This window comes from Pipra filicauda, unplaced genomic scaffold (assembly GCF_003945595.2).
Source record: "Pipra filicauda isolate LSUMZ 115617 unplaced genomic scaffold, ASM394559v2 scaffold282_size1924045_pilon, whole genome shotgun sequence".
In the NCBI taxonomy this organism is placed as follows: Eukaryota; Metazoa; Chordata; class Aves; order Passeriformes; family Pipridae; genus Pipra; species Pipra filicauda.
The window spans coordinates 1111886-1135119 of NW_024104401.1; the positions used below are offsets into that span (position 1 = coordinate 1111886).

General features: G+C 44.7%; 1 protein-coding gene across 10 annotated transcripts in view; it reads left to right on the plus strand.

Annotated features, from left to right (window-relative positions):
• The window catches only part of AGAP1 (ArfGAP with GTPase domain, ankyrin repeat and PH domain 1), a 314556-nt gene that overhangs the window by 135375 nt on the left and 155947 nt on the right, over positions 1 to 23234 (plus strand). For 9 of the 10 annotated variants that reach the window (XM_027735152.2, XM_027735158.2, XM_027735153.2 and 6 more), the window contains 3 exons: positions 6728 to 6855; positions 13970 to 14125; positions 19033 to 19125. In XM_027735152.2, the coding sequence (XP_027590953.1) occupies positions 6728 to 6855; positions 13970 to 14125; positions 19033 to 19125 (377 nt within the window). The remainder of the gene's footprint in view (positions 1 to 6727; positions 6856 to 13969; positions 14126 to 19032; positions 19126 to 23234) is intronic. The other variant, XM_027735157.2, reaches the window with a different exon arrangement.

A 23234-nucleotide genomic window follows, 5' to 3' on the forward strand; every position in this document is an offset into this window, starting at 1 on the left:
TTTACATCTTGGGGAATAATATCCATATTTCAAGTCGGGAAAGTGATATTGGTTCAAATTCTATAGTGAATATAATGTTTTTTTGAGGTATTCCAGGAGTCAGGTTAAAAGGGACAGAGCTGTCAGGGGTTTTTCTGGTCCTCTGATGTGCCCAGAAGTTTTCTAATGAAAGCATGGATAGCCCCTCTACACGTAAATCTACAGTTTGGAGCAATATTTGGAGCAATGCTTGAGTCACACACTGACAAGAGACAGTGTGATGGTTGGAAAACAGGAAGAAAATAACAGTTCAGGGGTTGATTAAACACAAGCATTACAGCAACTCTGCCTGTGTGAAGTTTGGTGTTAAAAACATGGGAAGAGAAGAGAACCAAGTTTTTAACAGGAGAGTTAAATTAATCCATGGATTATTTCAAATAGAACCAACTGGCTGAAAATGGATTTGGAACAGCGTGGTGACCATTGACTCTACACTGTGCTTTCCATCCTCTGTGAAAGGGGTGCCAAATCCTGCCCCCAAACCAGCTTGTTTGTAAGTAAGGCAAGTTTGGCTGGTGTTTCAGGGCTGCTGCAGTACTTACATGTATAATTACTATTTTCAAGGTACTGTTTTCATTCTGCCACGCTGGGCACAGGGCCCTCGTTTTGGGACCGGCTCTGCTTGGGTGATCTCGAGGTGCAGTTGCCCTTCTGGCTTCAGAGACTTTGAGTTATTAGGCAACAATTTTAAGTAATTTTGGTAGAGTTGTTTCAGGGTTTTTTTAATCATTGATTATTCTGGATTTTTGGTGGACTTTTTCTTCCAGGAGAGTTAAAAGAACTGTGCAAATGAGGCACGAGTTAAGTTGAATTAGATGCAGTAAATGTGCATAAGTTTTATTTCTTTCTAGAAGGATGGATAAACCTGAGATGCAGTGATATAATCAGCAGCTCTCTGTCATTTTGTGTCCTTGTCTCCATGCCCACTGGATGTGCCTGAATCTTTAGAAAGCAGAGATGTTCTTTATAAAAGCAGTAGTGTGATAGCGTGCACCAAAAATAGGCTTTCCATGAAGGTACTCCGGAGTGTTGGGTGTGAAATTACTTGCCAAGGTGGTGAAATCCTTAAGCATTGTATCATTTTATGTTATTTAAATCTGTGTTTTGAGCCGGTTAATAAATGATTCTGTGTTTTGACATAGAATTCAATACATACAATGACATTATCCTGAAGAATTTTATTCTTAAAGGATGGTTAAAAACCCAGTTGTTTCCTTTAGGGTCATTTTATAAAAGACAATCATTGCATTGGAATCTTTTCAATTTTATTTTCTTTTTCCTCTTTTTTTCCCTCTTTTTTTTTTTTCCTTTGTATTTAAAATCATACCTTTGTGTGGGATATAACAGGATTTATGACCCAATTCCATCCTAATGGAAAGATCAAGAGAATTTCATGATGTACTGGTGAGGTAAATCCACGTGCAGAAGTCTTTTCCTGTGTGTCAGACAGTGTTTGCCTTGTAAATCCTTGAGCCATATTCTTGTACTTGCAACACAGTTCAAGTAGTGAAGAAAACATAGGTTTGTTTTTTTTTAAATTTCTTCAGATGCTTTCCAGTGGATTTATTGGCATATTTGCTTACCTAGTCTTGGAAGACAGTGATTTGCATCAGTTAGGAGTAAGTGATGTGCAGTGTTAATCATAGTTACCTGTGGAGGGAAAAATATATGTTGGCATTGATTAAAGATATTTAATACTGGGGCTTATTTATAGCTGTATTTTCATATCTGATAAAACAAGAAAAGTTACTTCACAGAGCCAGAGCTGAAATGTGTATTTTGTGAAGGATCACACCCCCTCCCCCCAAAATAGCAGTAAGGTGTAGTTTTAAAATTATTTTTGAGAAGAATTGTATTCAAGTCTTCTAGAAACATGAACGCTGAACTAGCCCATTGTAGCTGAACTTGATTGTGAACAGTGGTGATCATGAAACAGTATTTTTTGGTATAAAATTCATGTGTTCGTTCATATATTTCTTCTTTACTTGTATTACGAAGTGGCCTAATAGTTCTTGGAAATAATCTCTGCCTGAGGGGTTGGAAATTGGGTTTAGCTGTATACCTGGGAGTCCTGGCAGTTTTTTTCATCCCAAAATTAGCACGAGTAGGCTCGACTCTGTCCCATCCTGAGGGGGCCTGTTCATTACAGTTGGCAGTGAAGTCCCTCAGTAATCGGAGCAATCCCACAATCACTTCATTTCCAGCAGATTACCAGCCCTACAGAGCAATGGAGACATCCATGAACATAAATGTATTTTAATATGAGATTAAGGGAATTCAGGTAGGAATTGGCTCCTGTGTTAAAATCTGACTTCCAGTTTCGGGAACAACTATGAAGCTCTCACTGGATTAATATCAAATAAACTTTTGTCTACTCGTAGCTTTCTATTACAACAGATGCCACAAGGAGGACAGTGCTTTAATTGGAGTCTCCTCTCTCAGCACATAGCATTCATTCACAGCTACTTTTGATTTTTTGACTTTGTCCTGTGAACCTTCCTGATGCTTTTGGTGCCTTGCCCTGCAGCTCTGTTGTTTTTGTCAGGCAGTGTGACTCGTGGTGCTGTGCAGGGTCACAGGGAAGCACCTGCACACTCTGTTTGCCCACCCTTCTTGCTTGTGCTGTGAAGTGGAACAGAGGTTTATCCCGGCAGGTTGCACCACAGGGTGTTTTGGGGTATGGAGTGGGTTGGTGTCCAGGGAGAGCAGTAACTCACCTCCCCAGCTGTGGGTTTACATCACGCTGTTTCTGCAGGGAAAAGCAGCTGAAGACATTCCTGGCTGAATTAGCCAGAAATTCGCTGGATAAATTGCTATACCCAAAGCCCAGCACTGGAAGTGCCCAGCACTCATTTCTCTCTTACAGCTGGCACATGGGATACCGAGCTCTCCTTTTCAGCACACAAGTATAGAAGTTGTTTAGCCTGAAAAACGAATGGAATTTAAAGTAACGGGCACAACGGCCTTAATAGTGGCTTCTGCCAGGAATGTTTCCTTTTTGGAAGCGTCTGTGGTTAGTGCTTGCTCTGGGGGTTGTTACTGCTTTGTCTGTCATGTGTAATTGTGGAATAAATTTGTTTGTATTGAACACTTACCCGTACTGTAAGTGTGGGATGTTCAGCTGAAATGCAGCTGCTGTAGAAGTGTAAGCTGACATATGTCTTAACCTCTTCCCCTTTCCCTCTCCTCCTCCCTGCCAGGTTCTCTTGGGGTTACTGGGTTGCACTGAGGTTAATACTCCATGGGCTTGTAGGCAAAGAGCTCTTGGTGGGCTGTAAAAGCATCTGATCCGAACCGTTGTGAGCTCGGAGATGCCACGAGTTTGCAAAAAGAATTCAAATTTACCGTGGGGTTTCAAAAAGCCAGCCTTGATTTTCAGAGATCTGGCTCTCGGTGTTTGCAAGAGCATTTGGGGTCATTTAAAACTAACTTTTCACCTTTTACATGGGTGGTATGAGTTGAACAGAGACTTTCCAGGTAATAAAATGCTGTTTGTCAGTCAGAGTGATCTGTGAGTAGGGGGGAGACTTGTTTAAGGTGAAAGCTGATCTTTGTGTAACTTCCTATTTTGGGTTGGTTTTTTTTCCCCAGTAGTTAAAACAGTTGTTCATGAGTGTTTATCCCTTCTGCTGTTTTCTGGTCAGCCATGAGCATTCCAGCTTCAGCTGAAAACTACCTTCTGTCTGTCAGTAATGAAGGAAAATTCACTGCATTCCCATCTTTTGCAAAAGTGGCAGATTTTAACTGAACCCAGTGTTTACTCATACTTGGACATGCAGTGGAGATAAATGGTCTTACACATGTTTTTGTGAGAAACCAGTTTTGATTTAAATTAGTGGTAATTGGAGAAGAGTGTTTGCATCTCCTAAATATGTAACAACTGATAACTGAGTGAAGAAATATGTCCAGATGTTATGGATATTTTTAATGTTTCAAGTGTTCCTTGGTCAAAAATAACAGTGTGAGGAGCACAGGAATAACTCTGTTCACTGCCCTTTGGGAAAGAAAAGTGACCACGTTGTTGATCCCTCTGGATGTTTGCCAGGATCCATCTGAAGACCAGGGAGAGATCAGGTCTCAGCCTAGGTGAGGTCTCCCTCAGCTCATCTCCTGTGAGGGCCAGATGAGACAGCCCTTCCCTGTGGCTTGAACTCCTCGCAGGGAGGATTTTCCCCCAGGCTCTGCCTTTCTTGTCCCTTTTTCCACGGGCAGACGGGGCCGGGGGTGGTTTGGATGCTGAGCTGGAGCGTGGCAGGGTTGCTGTGGAGCTCCAGGGGTGCCAGAACCCCGGGCTCTCCTGCTCAGTGGAACAGCTCTCCCAGCAAACCCTCCAGCAGGGATTAGGGGAGTGAGGGATGCTTGCTTGGAGTGGTTTGACCGACAGCCCGGGATGGAAGTGGCAGGGAGCGGGAAGGTTAATTTTGGTTTGGTGCACTGGGTCAGGCGTGGAAGAAGAGCCATTCAAGCCAAGGGCTTTCTCTCCCAACCTGGACATCTTGTTCATCTTGCAGACCAGGAATTTCACATGCTTTTAATTACCAAAGCCTTAAAGCAAAATACAGCTCCTAGTCGTTCTGGCTTGTGGAATTCAATTTCAATGTATGAGAAATAAGCGTCAGGCTTCCCCAAAGCCCAGATATTTGCAAAATATCAATTCTCCTTGTTTACAAACCTGTGGCATATCCCTGTTTATTTGTAAAGAGTCCTTGACTTGGCACGTAAATTTTGTTTGGCTTTTTGTATTACAGAAAGATGTATTACAATAAAAATCTACCTCAGATTGATAGCTTAATTATATGTAAAAGTACAGAGGATTCAATTGATTTTTAAAAATAGTTGAAATGCTTGTCACTATCTTGATTATTTTTGCTATCTGCCGTAGATTGTCAGTATTCTTCTGTTTTAGAAACATCTTTTAGCAACTGTTAAATGGAAACATTGAATTCAGAAGCGGATTTGGGATGAGACAGAACCTGAAAGCTCTGGGGCAAAAATATTTCTGCTTTCTTGCATTTTTTTTATTCACTTTATAGAACAAGATTTGGTTTAATTGAGTGACTCCTCTGGGCTGACATTTGTTACAAGGTCATGAATTGTAGAATCACAGAGTCATTTTGGTTGGAAAAGCCCTCCAAGATGGTCGAGTTCAACCCTTAACCCAGCCCTGCCAAGCCCAGCACTAAACCATGTCCCCAAATGCCACATCCACGGGTTTTTTGAACACTTCCAGGGATGGTGACAGGCAATAAAGGAGGAGTTGAGAGCTGGAGAGGGACTTGGATGAGGGGGAATGGCTTCCCACTGCCAGAGGGCAGGGTTAGGTGGGATACTGGGAAGGAATCCTTCCCTGGGAGGGTGGGGAGGCCCTGACCCAGGTTGCCCAGAGAAGCTGTGGCTGCCCCTGGATCCCTGGAAGTGTCCAAGGCCAGGTTGGACAGGGCTTGGAGCAACCTGGTTCTTCACTTGTGTTTGGGTCAATGAGTTCAGACTGTCTTGGGCTTCCTTTCCCTGTGCCTTCCCAGAGGGATAATTTGGTCAGACTGTGTTCTGTGTGTTTTATGTGTTGCTACAAACCCCCCTGTATTCAGATGGAAGAGGTAAATGTTTTCCTTGACTAATTACCTCTCCCATGTGAGAGCAGGAGCTTCTGCAGACAAGGTAGTTTTCATTCATGTCTGCTTATAATTCAGTTTTGGTCTTAATTTAGGTCTTTACCGCATATGATGAAGACAAACCCACGTGCATATGTTAAAACTTGACCTTTGGTTTGCTCTCTGCATTCACTAATGTGTTTCAAAATATTTTAATATATGGCTTCCCGGGCTCCAGATCAATAACCCAATGGGTCTGAAATGACAGAGTGCTACGATATTCCTCTGTAATTTAAACATGATTAGCTGATGAAGGTTATGATCAATATGCCAGGGGAAGATAAATTAATTGATATCATCCTTTCAGGATGATAAGAGGTTTATTGGAGGTGGGATGTAACTAATGAAGCTGCTTCTTCGTATATATGAGCCATTTTTTATTCGATGTATTCTCACTAAATCATGGTTATGCCATCATTCATTTACATGAAAAACATAAGCCACGGACCAGTTTGTTATTAAAATTGCATTTGTTTGAGGAGAAACTGTACTTACACTATCTCTGCCCATGCTGTAATGTAGTGAGGAAAAATCATCTTGGAATTTACATAATTATCTTTATGAACAAGACAGACTGACTTCTCTTGGCTTAATTGCACCAAGTTTCTGTGTGACTTTTTAAGGAGATGCCAATAATTGTCACTAGTTTTGGTGGAGGCTCAGTTCTTTTATGATGGGTCTGCTAGGCCATGCATAGAGATGTTAATGACTGAGCCCTGTATCTGTTTGATAAATGCTGCTTCTCCTCACACACTGAAGAAAATTTCTTAATAAATTGCAGAGCAAATGAGGCATTTTTCCAGCTGTGCTGCTGCTAAGGAATAAAAGCTAAAACTAGTAATCATGGCATAGCTTCTTTCAGTAAAGATTAGACTGGGATGTGATGTGTGGCACCACCAATCCAGGTGTCGTGGGTCAGGGACAGTCAGTTTTTGGAACAGGGTTTGGCAGTGGAAGCCCCTGTTTGTGTGCTGTGCACATGCCCTGTGTCCCACGTGTGCTGTCCTTACCTGCCTGGGTGTTTTGTCTCCCTGTAGTTGCTCAGAAGATCGTGTCAACCAAGAAGAAGCAGCAGCTCTCCATCGGACCCTGCAAGTCTCTGCCCAACTCTCCGAGCCACTCCTCCGTGTGTTCTGCCCAGGTCTCTGCCGTGCACATCAGCCAGGTACACACTGTCACAAGTGCTTGGAAAAGGAACTGAGCAGTTGCTTTTTTCATCTGATGTGTTTAATGCCATTTAAAGTGCCCTTTTTGCTGCCTTTTTTTTTTTTTAATGCTATCAGTGATCCACGGTACGAAGCAATATTTAAATTTTATTTTTTTTTAAACCAGCTTGACGTTGTTTCAAGAAACAAAGGAGTAAAACAGACCAGGTTGGCTTTAAAGCCATCTTTGATGGTCCAGACTGATGTCAGCAGCCTGCAGGTCTGAGCAGACCCATTGTTAAATCCGCAGGATTTGCTGTGCTGTGGTTGTGGTGGTTCCTCTCGCTCAGCTGTGTGCTGAGCTGGCATATCCCAGTGGTGTGTGTGCTACAGTTGTACATTCTGATGATACCTTGATGGTATTTTTAGAAACATACATTGGTTAACACCAATATTTTCTAACTTGCACAGTTTTTACCCACGTGTGTTGCACACTCCCTGTGTTTCCCCTGTGATCCTCTTCCTCAGTGTCTTTGTTTTCTAGTGTCAAGTGATAAATCTCTGTGCACATCTCCAGCTGGGATGGTCATGAACTGAATGATACCAGATACCCCAGCCCTCCTAGGGGTGGTTTTCAGTCTAAACTCAATAGATGCCAGTGTCTTCTAAGGACATGTTGCAACCTTGAGCCACCCCCGTCAGGTTTTGTTTTACCTGTGAACCTTTCTCCCACACAGAGCGTCTGCTTTTTGGCAAAAAGCAGTAACTTCTGCCATTGATTTGTAGCCCAAAAGATGCAGATGCCAGTCTGTTCCTAGAGTTCTTTGCTGTGAGTTATTCTGCCTCAGGCTGAGTCCTGATACCGACCTCAAATTGGGGCTGGCTTTTGTTGATGAGCCAAAAGAGGATGCTGCAGCTCAACCCCCCTTTCTAAAGCACGTGCTGAGGCTCTTCAGAAGAACCCTGGCACCTTCTGGGGAAGTACAAGTTCCCATATGGGACAGATTGTCCCCTTTCTTGCCATATGTGACCTTGGCCGCGTTTCCTCAGCCGCTGTCTCTGGCCAACTCAGGACTCACCCTCTCTGTGGAGTGCTTTTCTTGTTAATGAAGCCCTTTTGGATGAAGAACATCAAATATTCAGTGCTCACCAGTTTGCTACCCAAGTCCAGTTTGAAAGTCAATACCATATTCTAGACAAGTGCTTTACCTACACAGCAAACTTTTTGCCAGTGATAAGGGCTGGGAGAGCCGAGGCAGGGTAGCTCTTGTGATAAGGATCCCTAAATTCTGTTTCAGTAAAACTGAAATGATGTTCTTTACTGCCTCTGCTGCTGTCATAATTATCTAACAGGGCAATTGCATCACCAGTCACAGAAGTCTGTCTTCTGAGACTGATGTCATGCCTAAAAGTAGAGGCCACAAATCTGTTTCATGTCTTCTCTCCTTTGTGCTGCACTTAAAGGCAGTATGACCTTGTTTAAGGGAAGGAAGCTGAATCCTTATCCTAGACTTAAAAGAACTTTGCAACTGCAATTCCAAGTTTAAGATGATCTGGGGCAAGATTTGCCATCTCTGATCTTGGCTGGAAGACTGACTGGTGTCTTGCCCTTTGGAACATCTCTTTTGGTGTAATGATGCTCCTCTGAAGATTTCCTCCATGGATCAAACCTGTTGTGGTTGCAGTGCCCTGCCACTCACATTCTCCATGGGGCAAGGGCCTTCACAGACAGTGCTTACACACAGCTCTTCACATGGAGTCAGACATTGTTCCATCTTTGGTTGGATCATCCTGGGGATCCAACTCCTGCAAACTCTCCAGATGACTCTGCAGTCAAAAGCTGAGGCTTTAGAGAAAGGAAAAAAAGAAATAGCAAATGTCACCTTATCCAGGCTAGTCCTTAGCATACCTTGGGGGAAGTTCTAAGGCTTAATACCAACCAGGGCTTCTCCACCCAGTAGTTTGCCAGGTTGGACAGGGCTCAGAGCAACCTGGGATAGTGGGAGGTGTCCCTGCCTATGCCAGGGGGTGGAATAAGATGAGCTTTAAGGTCCCTTCCAACCCAAGCCATTCTGTGACTCTGTGAAAGATTTGTTTGTACATTTGGATGCATCTCTGGATGCACTGGACTGTACTGGTGTCCAGTGGTCCAAGGTGGAGTCACATCCCCTTCCAGAAAACACTCTAAGGTATGTCTGTGTGTACTTCCAGACACCTGTTACACAGAAAAGATGCTTCCTGTTCCAAAGGCACAGTCCACTTGCCTTTGCAGTCGATTCTGCTTCGTTTTCCTCCTGACTTCTGACACACATCTGTCAGTCAAGGTGAGGGTTTTACTGGGAAACCCTTGGTACCCAAGGTCAACAACCCTCGGTGCACCTGCTTCAGACACACCTGTGGCCTTCCAGGGCAGCACAGAATGCATGCAAAGGATCTTGGTCCTGTCTTTCGTGGTGGACAGAACTGTCAACAAGAAGGAGAGTGCAGCATCATTTACATTCTGCTGGGAAACAGTGAATCTGTCTGATGCAGTAAGTGCTCCACTCAGAGCTCACCAGCTGGCCTTTTGGAACACTCCAACAGGTAGACTGAGTTGTTTGGAGAGGAGGTATTGTTTAGTGGATTGAAGGCCCCTTACTGGCCTCAGGGCATCTTGGACTAGGTCTTTAATTGACTTTTTGCACGCTGAGGGAGTACAAACCAGTCCCATGTGTATCTCTGTGCTTCACATCTCTACCCCACCCGTCATTCCCCCCACCTGCTGCCTCTTGCCAGTTTGTCTGGACATGGTGTGCTTGTAGGCTGTGCTACATCTTATTTCAGAGCAGCAGAGTACCTTTGCCATCACAAATCCCCACAGGCATTCCTTTTCCCTAGACTCACCCCTAGACTGGAGGAGTTCTCCTTCACACCTGACGTATCAGGAAGGCATTTTTAAGACATTAATTTAAAGAAGAGTAGTGTCAATATCCAACAGTTCCCAGGGGCTCTTTGCTCTGCCCAGCCCCTGAAAGTGGAGATCATCTGGTTCCAAGAACCACGAGGCTGCCCAGGTGGGCCCCACCTTTGGGCCTCAGAGCCTTCTGTGTCAGGGCCCCTGGATAATGTGTTGAGTGGTTACCTGGAGCTGGGCCTGGCTTTGGAGTTCACGCTGTTTTAAAAACATGTGGAAAATCCCTTGGCACAACACCTCTAGTTGCTGTTAGTGTGAAAGATTCCAGGCCCCTCTCCAGACAGATTGATGCTGTGGACACTCCAGCAAGGAATCCCCAGCAGTGTGAGCTTACTTGAGAACTACGGTTTTGAAGGTAAAAATGGAAGGATTATTTACCAGTAGAAGTAATTCCTTGAAATCTGCAGTCTGCATGCATTTTCACACTCACTGGCTTTCCTGGAGTTCAGCTGTTTATGTTCTGCTGTGAGAGGAGGTTGAAATGGCCCCGTGTTTCCACATCTGCCTGCACTACGTGTGTTCCACTGTGACAGAGGGACCTTAAACATTGCACCACCTGTGCCCTGGGCTGCACAGTGTTCCCTCAGTGCTGAGTGCTAAAGTCACCTGCAAAATTGTTACAGAGCCGTTAGGGTTGGAAAAGCCCTCTAAGATTGTCAAGTCCAGATGTTAACCCAGCACTGCCAAGGCCACCACTGACCCATGTCCCCAGGTGCCACATCCATGTGGCTTTTAAACACCCCTGTCCTGGGCAGCTGTGCCAGGGGTTGACCACCCTTTTGGTGAAGAAATTTTCCTTAATATCCAACCTGACCCTCCCCTGGCACAGCTGGAGGCCGTTCCCTCTCCTCCTGTCCCTGTTCCCTGGGAGCAGAGCCCGACCCCCCCCCAGCTCCCCCCTCCTGTCAGGGAGTTGCAGAGCCAGAAGGTCCCCCCTGAGCCTCCTTTTCTCCAGGCTGAGCCCCCCCAGCTCCCTCAGCTGCTCCTGCTGCACCAGCCCCTTCCCAGCTCCGTTCCCTTCCCTGCACACGCTCCAGCCCCTCAGTGTTCATACATGTGGACTGCAGTGTCAGAATTGTGTTTCTCTCTCCCAGGAGGTTTGCATTTATCTTGTCACTCTCCCAGGAGATTTGCATTATTCCTGGGAAGGTGTGGAGCTTAATGTCCACTGTACTAAGCTGCACCTCAGCTGTTGCTTGCACACAACCTCGCTCCCTACTACCTGTTGCAAACCTGTAGAGATGCATCATTTATGCTTGCACTGCACCTCCATCCAGTTTTTACTTCAATATGATTGTCTAAATATGTAAATGAAACTACTAAAAGCCAAGTGCAGTCAACTTGATCATCCAATGTTTTATTGTACATGAGACCTGATTACGGATAAGCACTAAATAGTAGGGAACAATTATCTTATTTATAGCAGGGGCCATTTGGGATGAAATGTTCTGTTGCAGTGTTTTGGGCACTTGAGAAGAGACTACATTGCTTAAGTAGCTGTTCCTTCTGCCTTTTCATGGAGTTGCAAAATGAAAACTGGAGGAAGAATGTTAATATGTTTAATAACATTGCCATATACATCACAATCCTCTTGGATTTACAAGGTTATTTTTAAGTAATTTAATATTTATTTAAAACAAGCGTTTTAGATTGTTCCCTGTGAGGGTGGGGAGGCCCTGGCACAGGTTGCCCAGAGAAGCTGTGGCTGCCCCATCCCTGGAAGTGTCCAAGGCCAGGTTGGACGGGGCTTGGAACAACCTGGGCCAGTGGAAGTGACCCTGCCCATGGCAGGGGGTGGAACTGGATGGGCTTTAAGGTCCCTTTCAATCCACACCATCCTGTGGTTCTATAAATATGGTTTCCATGTCTTTGTTTGTGTTTTTCATTGTTCCAGCCAGTGGCTTATTTTGAAATCAGCTCAGAATTTTATTTACAAAGCTGGAAATCGAGCAAGGTTGGTTCAGGTCAAAAGAAACATTTCCTGCAGGGCTTCTTTTATAGAACCTGTCTGTATAGGAATGTGTGTCTTTGGGGCCTAGAATGCCCAACATGTAGGTGTTTTCCTCTGGGAGTTACTTGCTCTTGGAAAATAAATCATAATAAATCCAGAGGACAGCTCCAAAAAGTATAAAATGACACTGTAAATTGATGAAGGATTAAGAAGGTAACATTTTCAAGAATCCCTCATTTTCTCTACCAGGGAAATAGGCACTTAGAGTAGAAATCTGGTGATTTTAGTTAAAAAACACAAGGCTTCTGTATCATCCTTCTCATGTCCACTGGTTTGAGAACAAGGGAAGGCAGATGTGGGATAATTCAGGTCCCTTCTTCCCAAGTTGTCCTGCTCGTCTCTCCAGCATTACTATTCTCTCTTAGGACACTAAAAAGGATCATTCCAACTATTTCAACTCCTTTGTTTTACACACTCGGACCATCTCCAAATTCTGCTGCTGCTTCCTCTGGCACTTGAGAATGTTGTAGAAAAATCTCTCTTCAGACCTTCTGTTGCTTTCAGTGCCCTCAGCTCTGGCTCCCTGACAGCCACACTTTTCCAGTTTGGTCAGAATGAAGGGAAAATGAAATTTAATGTCCTCTTTATATGTGTATGTTTTTATTTAAAGAGGGGAAAGGAGAACTTGCTCCATCAAAAGCCATTTGCAGGGGTGTCAGTCGCGTTTTGCCACGCAGAGATGAGCTGAGGAACATGTTATTTCCAGAGAAACAGTGACCTTCAGAAGGTGGTGTTCCTGCATTTCCATCTGCTCTGGTTGGCCCTTCAGCCCAAACACGAGCTGATTGTCTCATGCCTCTTCCTCCTTATCCTTTACTCCTTGAATTTAAAAAGGGCAATTTGGAAAGCTGGAAAAATCACAAGAGGATCTGAAACATGAAAAGAGCCTTCAGCTGGGTGGTATAAGGGATTGTCTCCTACATGGTTCTCCTTCAGAGGTACTGTCTTGACTGCTTGGAATTCTGATCCTGATCCATATGCTGACCCCCAGGGAGTGTAGGAGAAGTCCCATCAGGCATTCTTCTCCTCAGCCATTCTGGGAATACTCACACACTATCTTTCCTCATTCCTCTAGGAAACTTGGCTGCTTTACAGATGTTCTTCCTGTGTCTCGTGTGCATCCCAGACCTTTATTTCCCCCAAAATTTACATGTTACACGTTGTCCAGCCCCTTCATCCACTGCTACTCCTCCACTGGGCAGAATTTTCCCTCTTTGACCTGCCCCATTCCCCCCTCAACACATACAGTATGTCCTCAATGGGTGTAATTGGATCTGATAGGGAAAAATTGACCCTTTTGTCTTTCCTGACTACTTCCACTTTTAGTACTCATGTTATGTGTAGTAATCTTTTTTTAACTTAAGACTTTGTTCTTAATCACCTTTTGGTCCTTTCCATTCTATCCAGTTTCCTCATCATCCTGCTTTTAGTAATTTCTTACCTCAATTCATTAATTGTTTTATAGGCTCAATGCTTTATTTCTTTCAGGACCAAGATGTAACATTGCATTTCCTGCTACTTTGAATAAATTGGAATATCTTCCTTCTAAAATTTTGTGTCTCTTGACCAGTGACCTCAGCAAATCCTGTGGAGCTGGACTCAATGATCCTTGTGGGTCCCTTCCAGCTCAGGAGATTCTGTGATTCCTTACACGTATTGGGATCTATCTGACCCCACAGTAGCCATTTTACAATGCTGAAGTATTTTCATTTTCTTGATGAGCTCTCAGTAATCTGATGTCTCCAGGCTAGGACTAACTCGTTATGCAGCTCCATGGCACTGGGTATTTTCTCTTGGGTTAGAGTCAGAGTAGTAATTTTGAAGTAGAAAACCAGATTTTCAAGATGTTCCCCAAGGTTTTGCTTACTCGTACACTAGAAAACAAATGAAACTGGTGGCACCCAGTGAAGGTTACACTGTGTAGAATGAAAATGTGCCTGCTGTGTAAACAGAGCTATCTAAGTGTTCAAAAAGTAATGGCAGGGAAAATATGTAAAGGCTTGGCATACAGATGTGTGTGGGAATGTGTGGAACAGTGGCAGTGGGGCAGCCCCGTGTTCCTGAGCCCCGGCTGCTCTTGCATAAATCAGGAGTAAATAAGATACGGCTGTGGATTGTAATCTCTTGAAAGCAGTGTATCACTGTTTAAAACTCACTTTAATCCTTGCAGACCAGTAATGGAGGAGGGAGTTTAAGTGATTATTCCTCCTCTGTCCCATCAACTCCAAGCACCAGCCAGAAGGAGCTGCGGATTGATGTTCCTCCCACTGCCAACACTCCAACTCCTGTCCGTAAACAGTCCAAGCGCCGATCCAACCTCTTCACGGTGAGTGAGCCAAGGGAGGGACTGCTGCTGAGCTGTACGTGCTGCTGTGGAGGTGGCCTGAGCTTCAGCCCTCTGGAGCTGGGCTGGTCTAACCCACACAGGAGTGTTGAGATGGATCTGTGGGCTTGGAAACGAAACCGTTTTGTGGTGAACGTTGGGTGGGTCTGTTTGAGGCTCGAACGGGAATTCAGTACAGGGAGTACACAGGAGGGCCTTCCCTGGGAACACAGACTGGGAGAGCTCAGCCTGGACAAGGGAAGGCTCCAGGGAGACCTTAGACCCCCTTCAAGTGCCTAAAGGGGCTTCAGGAGAGCTGGAGAGGGACTTGGGACAAGGACCTGGAGCGGAGGGTCAGGACAAGGGGAAGTGGCTTCCCACTGCCAGAGGGCAGGGTTAGGTGGGATATTGGGAAGGAATCCTTCCCTGGGAGGGTGGGGAGGCCCTGGCACAGGTTGCCCAGAGAAGCTGTGGCTGCCCCTGGATCCCTGGAAGTGTCCAAGGGCAGGCTGGACGGGGCTTGGAGCAACCTGATCTCATGGAAGGTGTCCCTGCCCATGGCAGGGGGTGGGACTGCATGAGCTTTAAGGTCCTTCCAACCCAAACCATTCTATAACTACCCCATGCTACTTTTACTACTATACAGAATCAACCCACTTTTCTTTTCTAGAGTTAAAAAAAGATGGTGGAGAGTAAAATATCTTGGGGTTTTTTTCTTCCCAAACTACCTAGTTTTTGCTTCACTGAGAGGCAAAAAAAAAAAAGTACCAGATAGAAAAGTCTGCAATATGAGAGATCTTTGTTATGCAGAAGTAGTTTGGGAAGGATAATGAAGCCTTGAATGATGATTCCCTTAGTTTAGCAGTCTTGCTGAAAGCTCTGGGATGGTGTTGAGTGTGTAATTGTGGTTTGTAAGCAGTTCTTTGACAATTAACATGCTTGATGGCAAACTCACAGTCCCTGGGGGCTCACGACCAAGTCCCTTGGTGATTGAAGGTGCACATTAGTTGAGCTTAGAAAGGCACAGCCTCGCTGTCATCACAAAGAGTTGATATATTTTATTCCAGAGGTGCTGCCATGTTCACTTCCCACATACAAAAAGGATAAAACCATTTCCTCACACTCTAAACAAAACCTGAGCTCTTGGCCTTTATGGAGTAGAAAGTTTCGGTGCCGTTTCGGAGCACTGAGTGACAGCACAGAGCCCCTGGGATCCCGTGTCCATCCCAGCAGGGCCATTGGGATGTGAAATGGGATCCTCGGCTCCCACAAAGGAGAGAAAATCACGCGGTTTGTGTTTGGGTGCAAAGCACTGAAGTGAGTGGGTGTGAAGAGGTGCCCCCAGCGTGGACGCCGGTGTTTGAGCGCGGTGCCGTGGGTTCTCCCCGTCGCTGGGAATACTCCGGAGTTCCCAACCCCACTAGGTGTCAGTGTGAGCCCAGAAACCAGCCCAGGCAGAGCTCTGGACAGGCCTGGGAGCCACCACGTCCCTCAAAAGCAGCGCCGAGCAGGCCCAGGCTGAAGGATGAACTAAACGCTGTCAGGGCTCTGGGGGTGGTGTTGACACTGGGGAATTTGGGGCTGTTTTAATCCGGAGCAAGTGTAAATTTGAGGAAGTGAATCACAGAAAAGATTTGAGAAGAATGTTAAGTCAACCATGAAAAAATAGACCAAAGCTCTGGTCTGTGGTAATTAATAACATAGCGAGAGCCAAATTTACTAGTACGAGAGGGTGTTGAGAGTTGTCCCAATGTCAGATAGCTGGGGAAAACTGGAGCAAAAACAAGTCTCATGGAAAAATAATGATCATAATTTGACTTTTCAGAATTAGTTCTGACTTTTAGATCTGGGTGTGTTGAAGGCTGTGTAGTGAGTTGCCCTGTAGTCTCTGTCCTGAAGTACTGAACACCCACCCTGCTGCAACCCAGGTTTTGTGCTGTATCAGCCAGGTGATGACCTGGGATTATTTACTTGAATAAACTGATGACCAGTATTTTCTGTGTAGTTATGAACAGAGTGCGTAATCAAAATATTTAGCTCTGGATTTCTTGCTGTGCTTCTCTTCTCAGCCTGGAACTTGCTTATGCCTTTATCACTTACAGAATCAAATGTATTTCTGTTTAATGATTGCAAGTTACCCCTTGTTATCTAGCACAGGTAAGCTGTTTAGTGACCTACAGATCTTTTAGTGTTGGAAGGAAATTGTGATAAGTAGAAAACAGATATGATTTCTGTTAATGACAGTTTTTGAGTTGGAATAGTGTTTGAGAATTTTAAGCACGTTCACGTTAAGTGTGTTAAATGCAGCATCTGATGTTTTTGGCTTTGATTATTAATGTTTATTGTAAAGCTATTGTTGCAGCAGCTGATTTTTCACTTAGGTGATAAAACAGATCAAATATTAGCAGAAGTGTCAATGTCCTTTTTTTGGGGCAGTGTGATAACAGGGATCACTAAATAATAGTGTGTAGGGCAGGTGGAGATTTAAACTGCATCTGTGGGGTCCACTTCAGCGAGGAACTGATTGTAAGTATGTCTGATCCTGTGTGGGGTGAGGGAATTTCTGGGACAGTAAGGTGCATCTCCCTTCCCATATTCAGTATTACCTCTCTTATATATTTACAGAATTGCAGGACTTTTTTCAAACTTAAACTCTCTGTCTCAGTGTCTGCTATTAGAGGTCAGGATTCTTACTTTTGGGGTGCTCTGCACTGCTGATCTGGGTCTGGTTGGGCCCAAACTCAGACACTTTATCCCTCTGGAACTAAATCTCACTCCACAGCCCATACTTGGGTCAAGTTTTACACTGATTAAGTCTGTGTATGAATTCCAGTGCAAAGGGGAAATCAGTCAACTGATATTCGTTCAGGTGTTTTAATTTTTCCAGACTTCTTCTGGTTCTCTGGCATGAAGTTTTAAACAGAGCTATTTAACATGTAGATATGCCATCAGAAAAAGCCCTAACAAGTGTTGATCCAGCGTGGTGTAGAGTCTGGTTTTTTTATGCTGTGGGATGTGAGATGTATCGTGTGTGTCGTAGGTACAAAAGCATAAAAGCTCAGGCCAGATCTTTGTTTCACTGTGCGATTTGTCTTTATAAATAGCAGAGCCTGCTAAGGTTCTCCCCTGGAAAATGCGATTACAAGCAGCTAGAATAGAATTTGCCTAACAGAAAGCCCTATGTTTCTATACTTTAGCCATTGGACAATGTTTTACGCGTAGATATTTCCCTTCCACGTGCAAACGTGTTATTTCCAGATGCAGTTATTGCACGGAAGGGAAGACGGGGTGATTTAAAACCAAAAAGTGAAAACAAGCACGTAGATATTCAGCTTGCATTTCAGAGGCAGGCTCCTTTCTTTTTAAAAAAATGGGATAAAAAAGAAACATTCAAGTTGACAACTCCCCTCCCAGGGATTTGGATACCTTCACTGAGATTCTTTACAATGTCACTTACGGGCTCTTTGCCCCATTGAAGCTTTGTTTTGCCTCGTATTCTTGGGAAGTGGCACTTTCAGAGTCAGAAATCTGTCTTGAAGGACGGGGAACAATAGTTATCCTGCACATTGGATTTCATCCCTCCCACTTGTTTTGCTTTCTTTCATTTATTCTTTGTTTAATTCCCCGGCACGTCATTCCATTGCCCCGATCCATAGTAACTGGTGAGAGGAGCCCGTTCCCGGCGGAGCGGGGAAGGCAGCACGGGATCCCCGCTGGGTAAATGTGTTCTTAGAATGCTGCTACTTGAAGTCTTGCTCCGTGGGTTCCCCCTCCCCTTCCCTCCTCTCCCGCCCGAAGGCAGCTGCTCCGGGGGTTTGTTCTTCCTTCCACTTCTCCGTGGAATATGGAAAATGGGTATTAGCGACGCACCGTCCTCATTGTCCTCCCGATTTCAGTGTTTCAAACATCTCTTTCCACTGAAAATGAGAAGCATCGCCCTGGTTTTCATTAACTCCCCATTGTGGCACTGGACATCACAAATGGGCTCCTTTCATGTATCATCTCCCGAGTTGAAAAGCACATGAAAATGTTTTCTCATTTTCGATATTGTGCGAGTAATGTTCCTATTGGAAAGTAATGGAGTGAAGTTGTCACTTGTCAGTTCAGTTATTAAGGAGGATGACTCTCAGGTCTTCTTTTTGTAATAAAATAAATCTGTCAAAATCATTACGTCCGTGTGTTCTTTGGCAATAACGGGCTGCAATCTGAATATCTGCTTAAAATCCCATAAAACTCGATAAAGTCGGGGGGTGAGCACTGTGACCCTACTCCTGCAGCAGCTCCAGCCTTATGGAACACCAAGAGAAAGCAATTCCAGTTTAAACGTCGATTAAATTCATCTCATGCTGATTTTTTTCCCACATTGCGTTCAAATAACTTTTTCCAGCATCAATCCCCACCTTTTCTTGCAGTTCCAACTTTCTAACCATCCCAAAGTGGAAAGAACTAATAAGTTAAAGTCAGTGTGATCAAAACCGACATCGTAAAATTGTGTTTCTAAATAGTTGATAACGTTTCTAAGAACCACACAGGTGTGAGTTAAATGTATGCATGGATATGTTCAACTTTTTTAATGAGGAGCTGGAACTTTCATTCCTCATCGGAGCTGCTGTTGGAAACTTCAGAAACGTGTCCTCTGATCTGCTGGGTCTTCAGACTCTGAAAGTGTAACTCTTTAAACCCAAATACATCTCAAACTAGTGGATGGTTGAAATTTATGGGTGGTATCTTATTTATTCAGATTTCAGGATGGTCTCGTATTTGTGTAGATTCATCTCACGGCTTTCGAGTCTGTATTTATGTGTGAAATTATATTTTAATTGCTTGGAAAAAAAAGGAAAAAAAAAAAAGCATCCTCCGTGTGAACCTGCTGCATTTAATGGAGCACAAACTTTCTTTTTGCTCTGCAGTCTCGGAAAGGGAGTGACCCAGACAAAGAGAAGAAGGTCCTGGAGAGCAGAACAGACAGCATTGGAAGCGGCCGCGCAATCCCAATTAAACAGGTAATGCCGAAACACTCGGGTTTTTCTGTGCCGCTTGCCGGAGTTGGGAGCCACACCTCGGGTCTCACACGCTCCGGCAGCGGGGCCCCGCGCCCGGCACCCTTTGATGTGCTCCGGTGATGAATGTGGAAGTCACTCACTTGACATCAATTAGGAGAGGTTCCTGTGTGTATTAAAATAGGATCATTAGAATAAGAAGAGGGAAAATGTGACAACAGGCCTAATGAAGTGCAGTCTGCCGGCCTGCATATGGAGCGCGTTTCCAGGCTGGGCTGCCTTCAAAGCCGCCTTTGTAGCGGGCTTTGATTGGGCCGAGTGCTGCCGGGCTCAGGGTGAATCACATCGCTCCACAAGAGCCCCTTGTGATGGAGCAAGAGCCTGATGTGGCCCTAATTTGCTGCCGCAGACGGACATCTGAACGCGGGGCCAGGCTGGTCCGCGCCGGCGAGGCAATTAGTGCCGGTAATCACGGCCGGTGTGTCAGCTGCGCGCGCCTGTTTGTAATTTGCTAATGAAGGAATTGTAACTTTGATTAGGTTCAGTTTCATTTAGACCTTATTATATAAGAGAACGTTTACAGCTGTAATGGGTGGCCTTAATTAAACTTTCTCATTACACAACAGGGCTCGGATTGGAGGATTTGTTTTGGTCTGTTTTGCTGGCCCGGACGTGCTTTCATTAGCCCAGAACGCTAAATTGGAGCTGTGAACACTCCCTGGAAAGGCAAAAACAAGGCCAGTGTTAGATAGCAAGTGTCTGGGGAATGAGGTGATTTGCTTTCTCAAATGCAATGACACCAAGTCCACGTGGTTGATATTTGCCTCACAAATAGTTTCTCTGTTAGTGTTTGCAAGTATTTACTGAGTTGCCTTGCTGGAGAGAAGTGCTCAGGGAAGGGAGCTGATTTCCTTCCCACACGGTTTCTCCAGGTGTTCTGGTGCCTGTCCTACCCTCCAGAGGCTCACTTGCCTCTCCTGATCTTTCCTCAGTCCCTGCCAGGTAGCCCTAGGTCTCCTGTGTGAAGGTGGCTTTACATATTTTGGGGTGTTTCATGTTTTTCCTCTTTTATTTCTGGGTGTGAGGGGGAGATGATTTTGTACCCTTAATTATCAGCAGTGATTTTTCTTCTTCTAGTCGTTTCAAAAGACCTTTTGGGACCATCAGGCAGCAAAAATGCTGTGGTGTGTGAATCTCTAGCAGGCAGATTTTAATCAAGCACGCTGCAATCCAGAAGAGCAGTTTGAAAGCAGAAAAGCTCAGTATTTGGCTCTGCATCCAGGGGAGGAGATTCCAGGCATTTAAAACAAGCTGCAATTTTATTTTCCTACAGTGTTGGTATGGTACAGGATGGGTTAGACCAGCCAGAATTCTTTTGGGGAATGCTAATTAAACAAAAGTGCAGCTGAGAGTGACAAACTGAGGAATACATGTGCCAATATCCCAGGCATATGTACTGTTCTTTTCTGAAATGCTGTTGTATGGAATGAATCTGATTAAAAATGAACTCGTAGGAAGAACAGTGTAAGATAAACATTTGTGAGTGTGATTGCACCACAGTGCAATGTTGGAATGAAGTACCCCTCCAATCTCTCAAATTTCTGTTAGGAAAAATTCTCCCTGCAACCCTGCTTGTATCCTAAATATGACCAATCTTTTGGGAACGTGTACTGCTTGTTATTAATTATATTAATCCCAGTTGTGGTGGTTCCATTTTGTCACGTACAAGCAATCATCATTACAGACTTGACGTGTGCTGTCGGCAGACCCGTCCTGTCGTCAGGGTTCGGGGAGGTTGGGTGGTTTGCAGTGCTGGGGGATGGCTGTTCCATGTGGGATTTCACATGGGAGGGGATTTGGGGAGGGCTTGTGGGTAGAGGTGGCCCAGGTTCCGTTGTGATGCGGCTGCTCCCGGTGGGCTCTACAGGTGCCACACGTGCAGGCGTTTCTCTGAGGCCGCAGAAACTCCTGCTGGAAGAGGGGCTGGCTCTTATTTCACGTGCCTTAACTGTGAATAAGGTGGAGGGATGTGAAAGGGAACTTCTTAAAAGTTTTAGCATGTTGTGCTTTTTAGGGTGGGAACCCCCTTCCGTCATGACACGTTTCTCTGACAAACGGTCAGGGAATCACAGAATCATTTAGGTTGGAAGAACCCCCTAAGATCAGAGTCCTGCCACTCCCCTGGCACTGCCAGGGCCATCACTAACCCTTGTCCCCAAGTGCCACATCCACAGGGCTGTTGGAGCCCTCCAGGCATGGGGACTCCACCACTGCCCTGGGCAGTTCCAATGCCTCACCTCCCTTTGCATGAAGACATTTTTTCCCAATATCCAGTCTAAGCCTCCCCTGGCACAACTTGAGGCCATTTCCTCTTGTCTTGTCTCTTGTTACTTGGGACACTTGGGAGTAGGAAGGGATGTTTCATGAAGCTGAATACAGACTGTAACATTCACAGGAGAATGATCTTATTGCATCACTGAAAGACTTGTCCTTCTAATGCTTTGTCACCCTGTTTTCCAGGGTTTGTCCCCTGCTGGCCTGAAAAAAAGGAACTTATGGTTGGAACTCATATATACTGGATTTTGTGTTCTCAGTTCACTGCTACTTGAAATAACTGTAATTACCAAAAAAAAAGGGGGGGAATAGAAAAGAGTCTTGCTATTCTGCTGTTGAAATCAGTGGCTTGGTTATTCAGTGTATTTTGTGGTGCCTCTGGGTTGTTCTTTTCTACTCAGGGTCTCCCAAAAATGAGAAATACTATTTCCCAAATAAAACTAAACATAAAAAAAAACCCAAACAAATAAAAAAATTCTGCAAAACAAAACCAACCAACCCAAAACAAAAAATAAAAAACAACGAAACAGAAACAACAAATCCACAACCCAAACCACACTCAAACAAAAGACCCAAACAAACAAGAAAACCCCAACCGAAGCAAGTCCCTTGGAGAGTGGGAATGTTCTGGCTTTGAGGAAGAAATGAAATCTCTCCCAGCACTAGAGAGGCACAGGGAGGGGGGGAGGAAGAGCTGATATTAGCCAAGTGGTTTTGTGTGTGGTGGGGAAAGCACAGAATAAATGCAGGGGAAAATCAGTTCTCTGGGAGGTGCAGTAAATGTGCTTATGAGGAGTTTGTCCTTAGCTACAGTTTTTTCATAGATAGGTCTGTGTTGCTGCTGGAATGAAGAGCTGCTGCTCGTTCTGTGTTACAGCCTTTCTGGGCCCCAGCTGCCGACCTGCACAGGGGCTTTTGGTCAAAATAAGCCAAGAGCTGCAACCTCCTCCTGCATTCCTGTTCCTGGTCCCTCATCCCTGGGAGTTTGAGGGAAATCCCTGAGAGTTTGGGAGAGTTTGGATGGTGCCCTGAGCAACCTGGTCCAGTGGAAGATGTCCCTCCTACCTGTGGCAGGGGGTTGGAACTGGATCATCTCTAAGATCCCTTCCAACCCAAACAATTCCAGAATTCTGTGAATAGGTCAAACTGTGAATGGCACATTTCCTTCCAAAGAAACACCTCGTTCCTTCAGGGCTTATCCTTAACTCAGAGCAGTCTGGTTGAAAACAGTTAGTGCTCTTATTCTGTCTGTCCTTTCCACATGTTAGAATTGACTTTTCACTGCAGTGCTAAATATGGTTTTATTGGCCTAAGCCCTATAAAACTGTCCCAAGGAACCTTCCTGCTCCCAGCAGAACCCCACAATGTAGGCACTGAAAATAGGCATGTTTTTAGAATGTGGCTCCTCAGTCCTGCCAAAGTACTCTTAAGGTCAGGGAAATTTTGGGAAGGCAAGGGGAGGTACCAATACCTTGTGCATGCACAACCATAGCAGCAGTTTTGGAGAACTGTGGATGCCAGATTTTTTCCAAAACCACAAAAATTCCCAACTAAATAACCCGTACAAATCAAACGGAGTCAGAAAATGTCTGGAACAATATTAGCTCAGAGTTAAAATCCATAGAAAGTTCTGTGCTTCTGAGAAAGAGGCACTTAAACTAAAAATATTTGTTATTTTTTTGTAGCATTGCTGATACTATTCTTAGAGTGAGTGGTTTGCTGTGGTTGGAAAATCCTCCCTTCAAACCCATTTATTCTGGAAATGAAGACTCATTCCT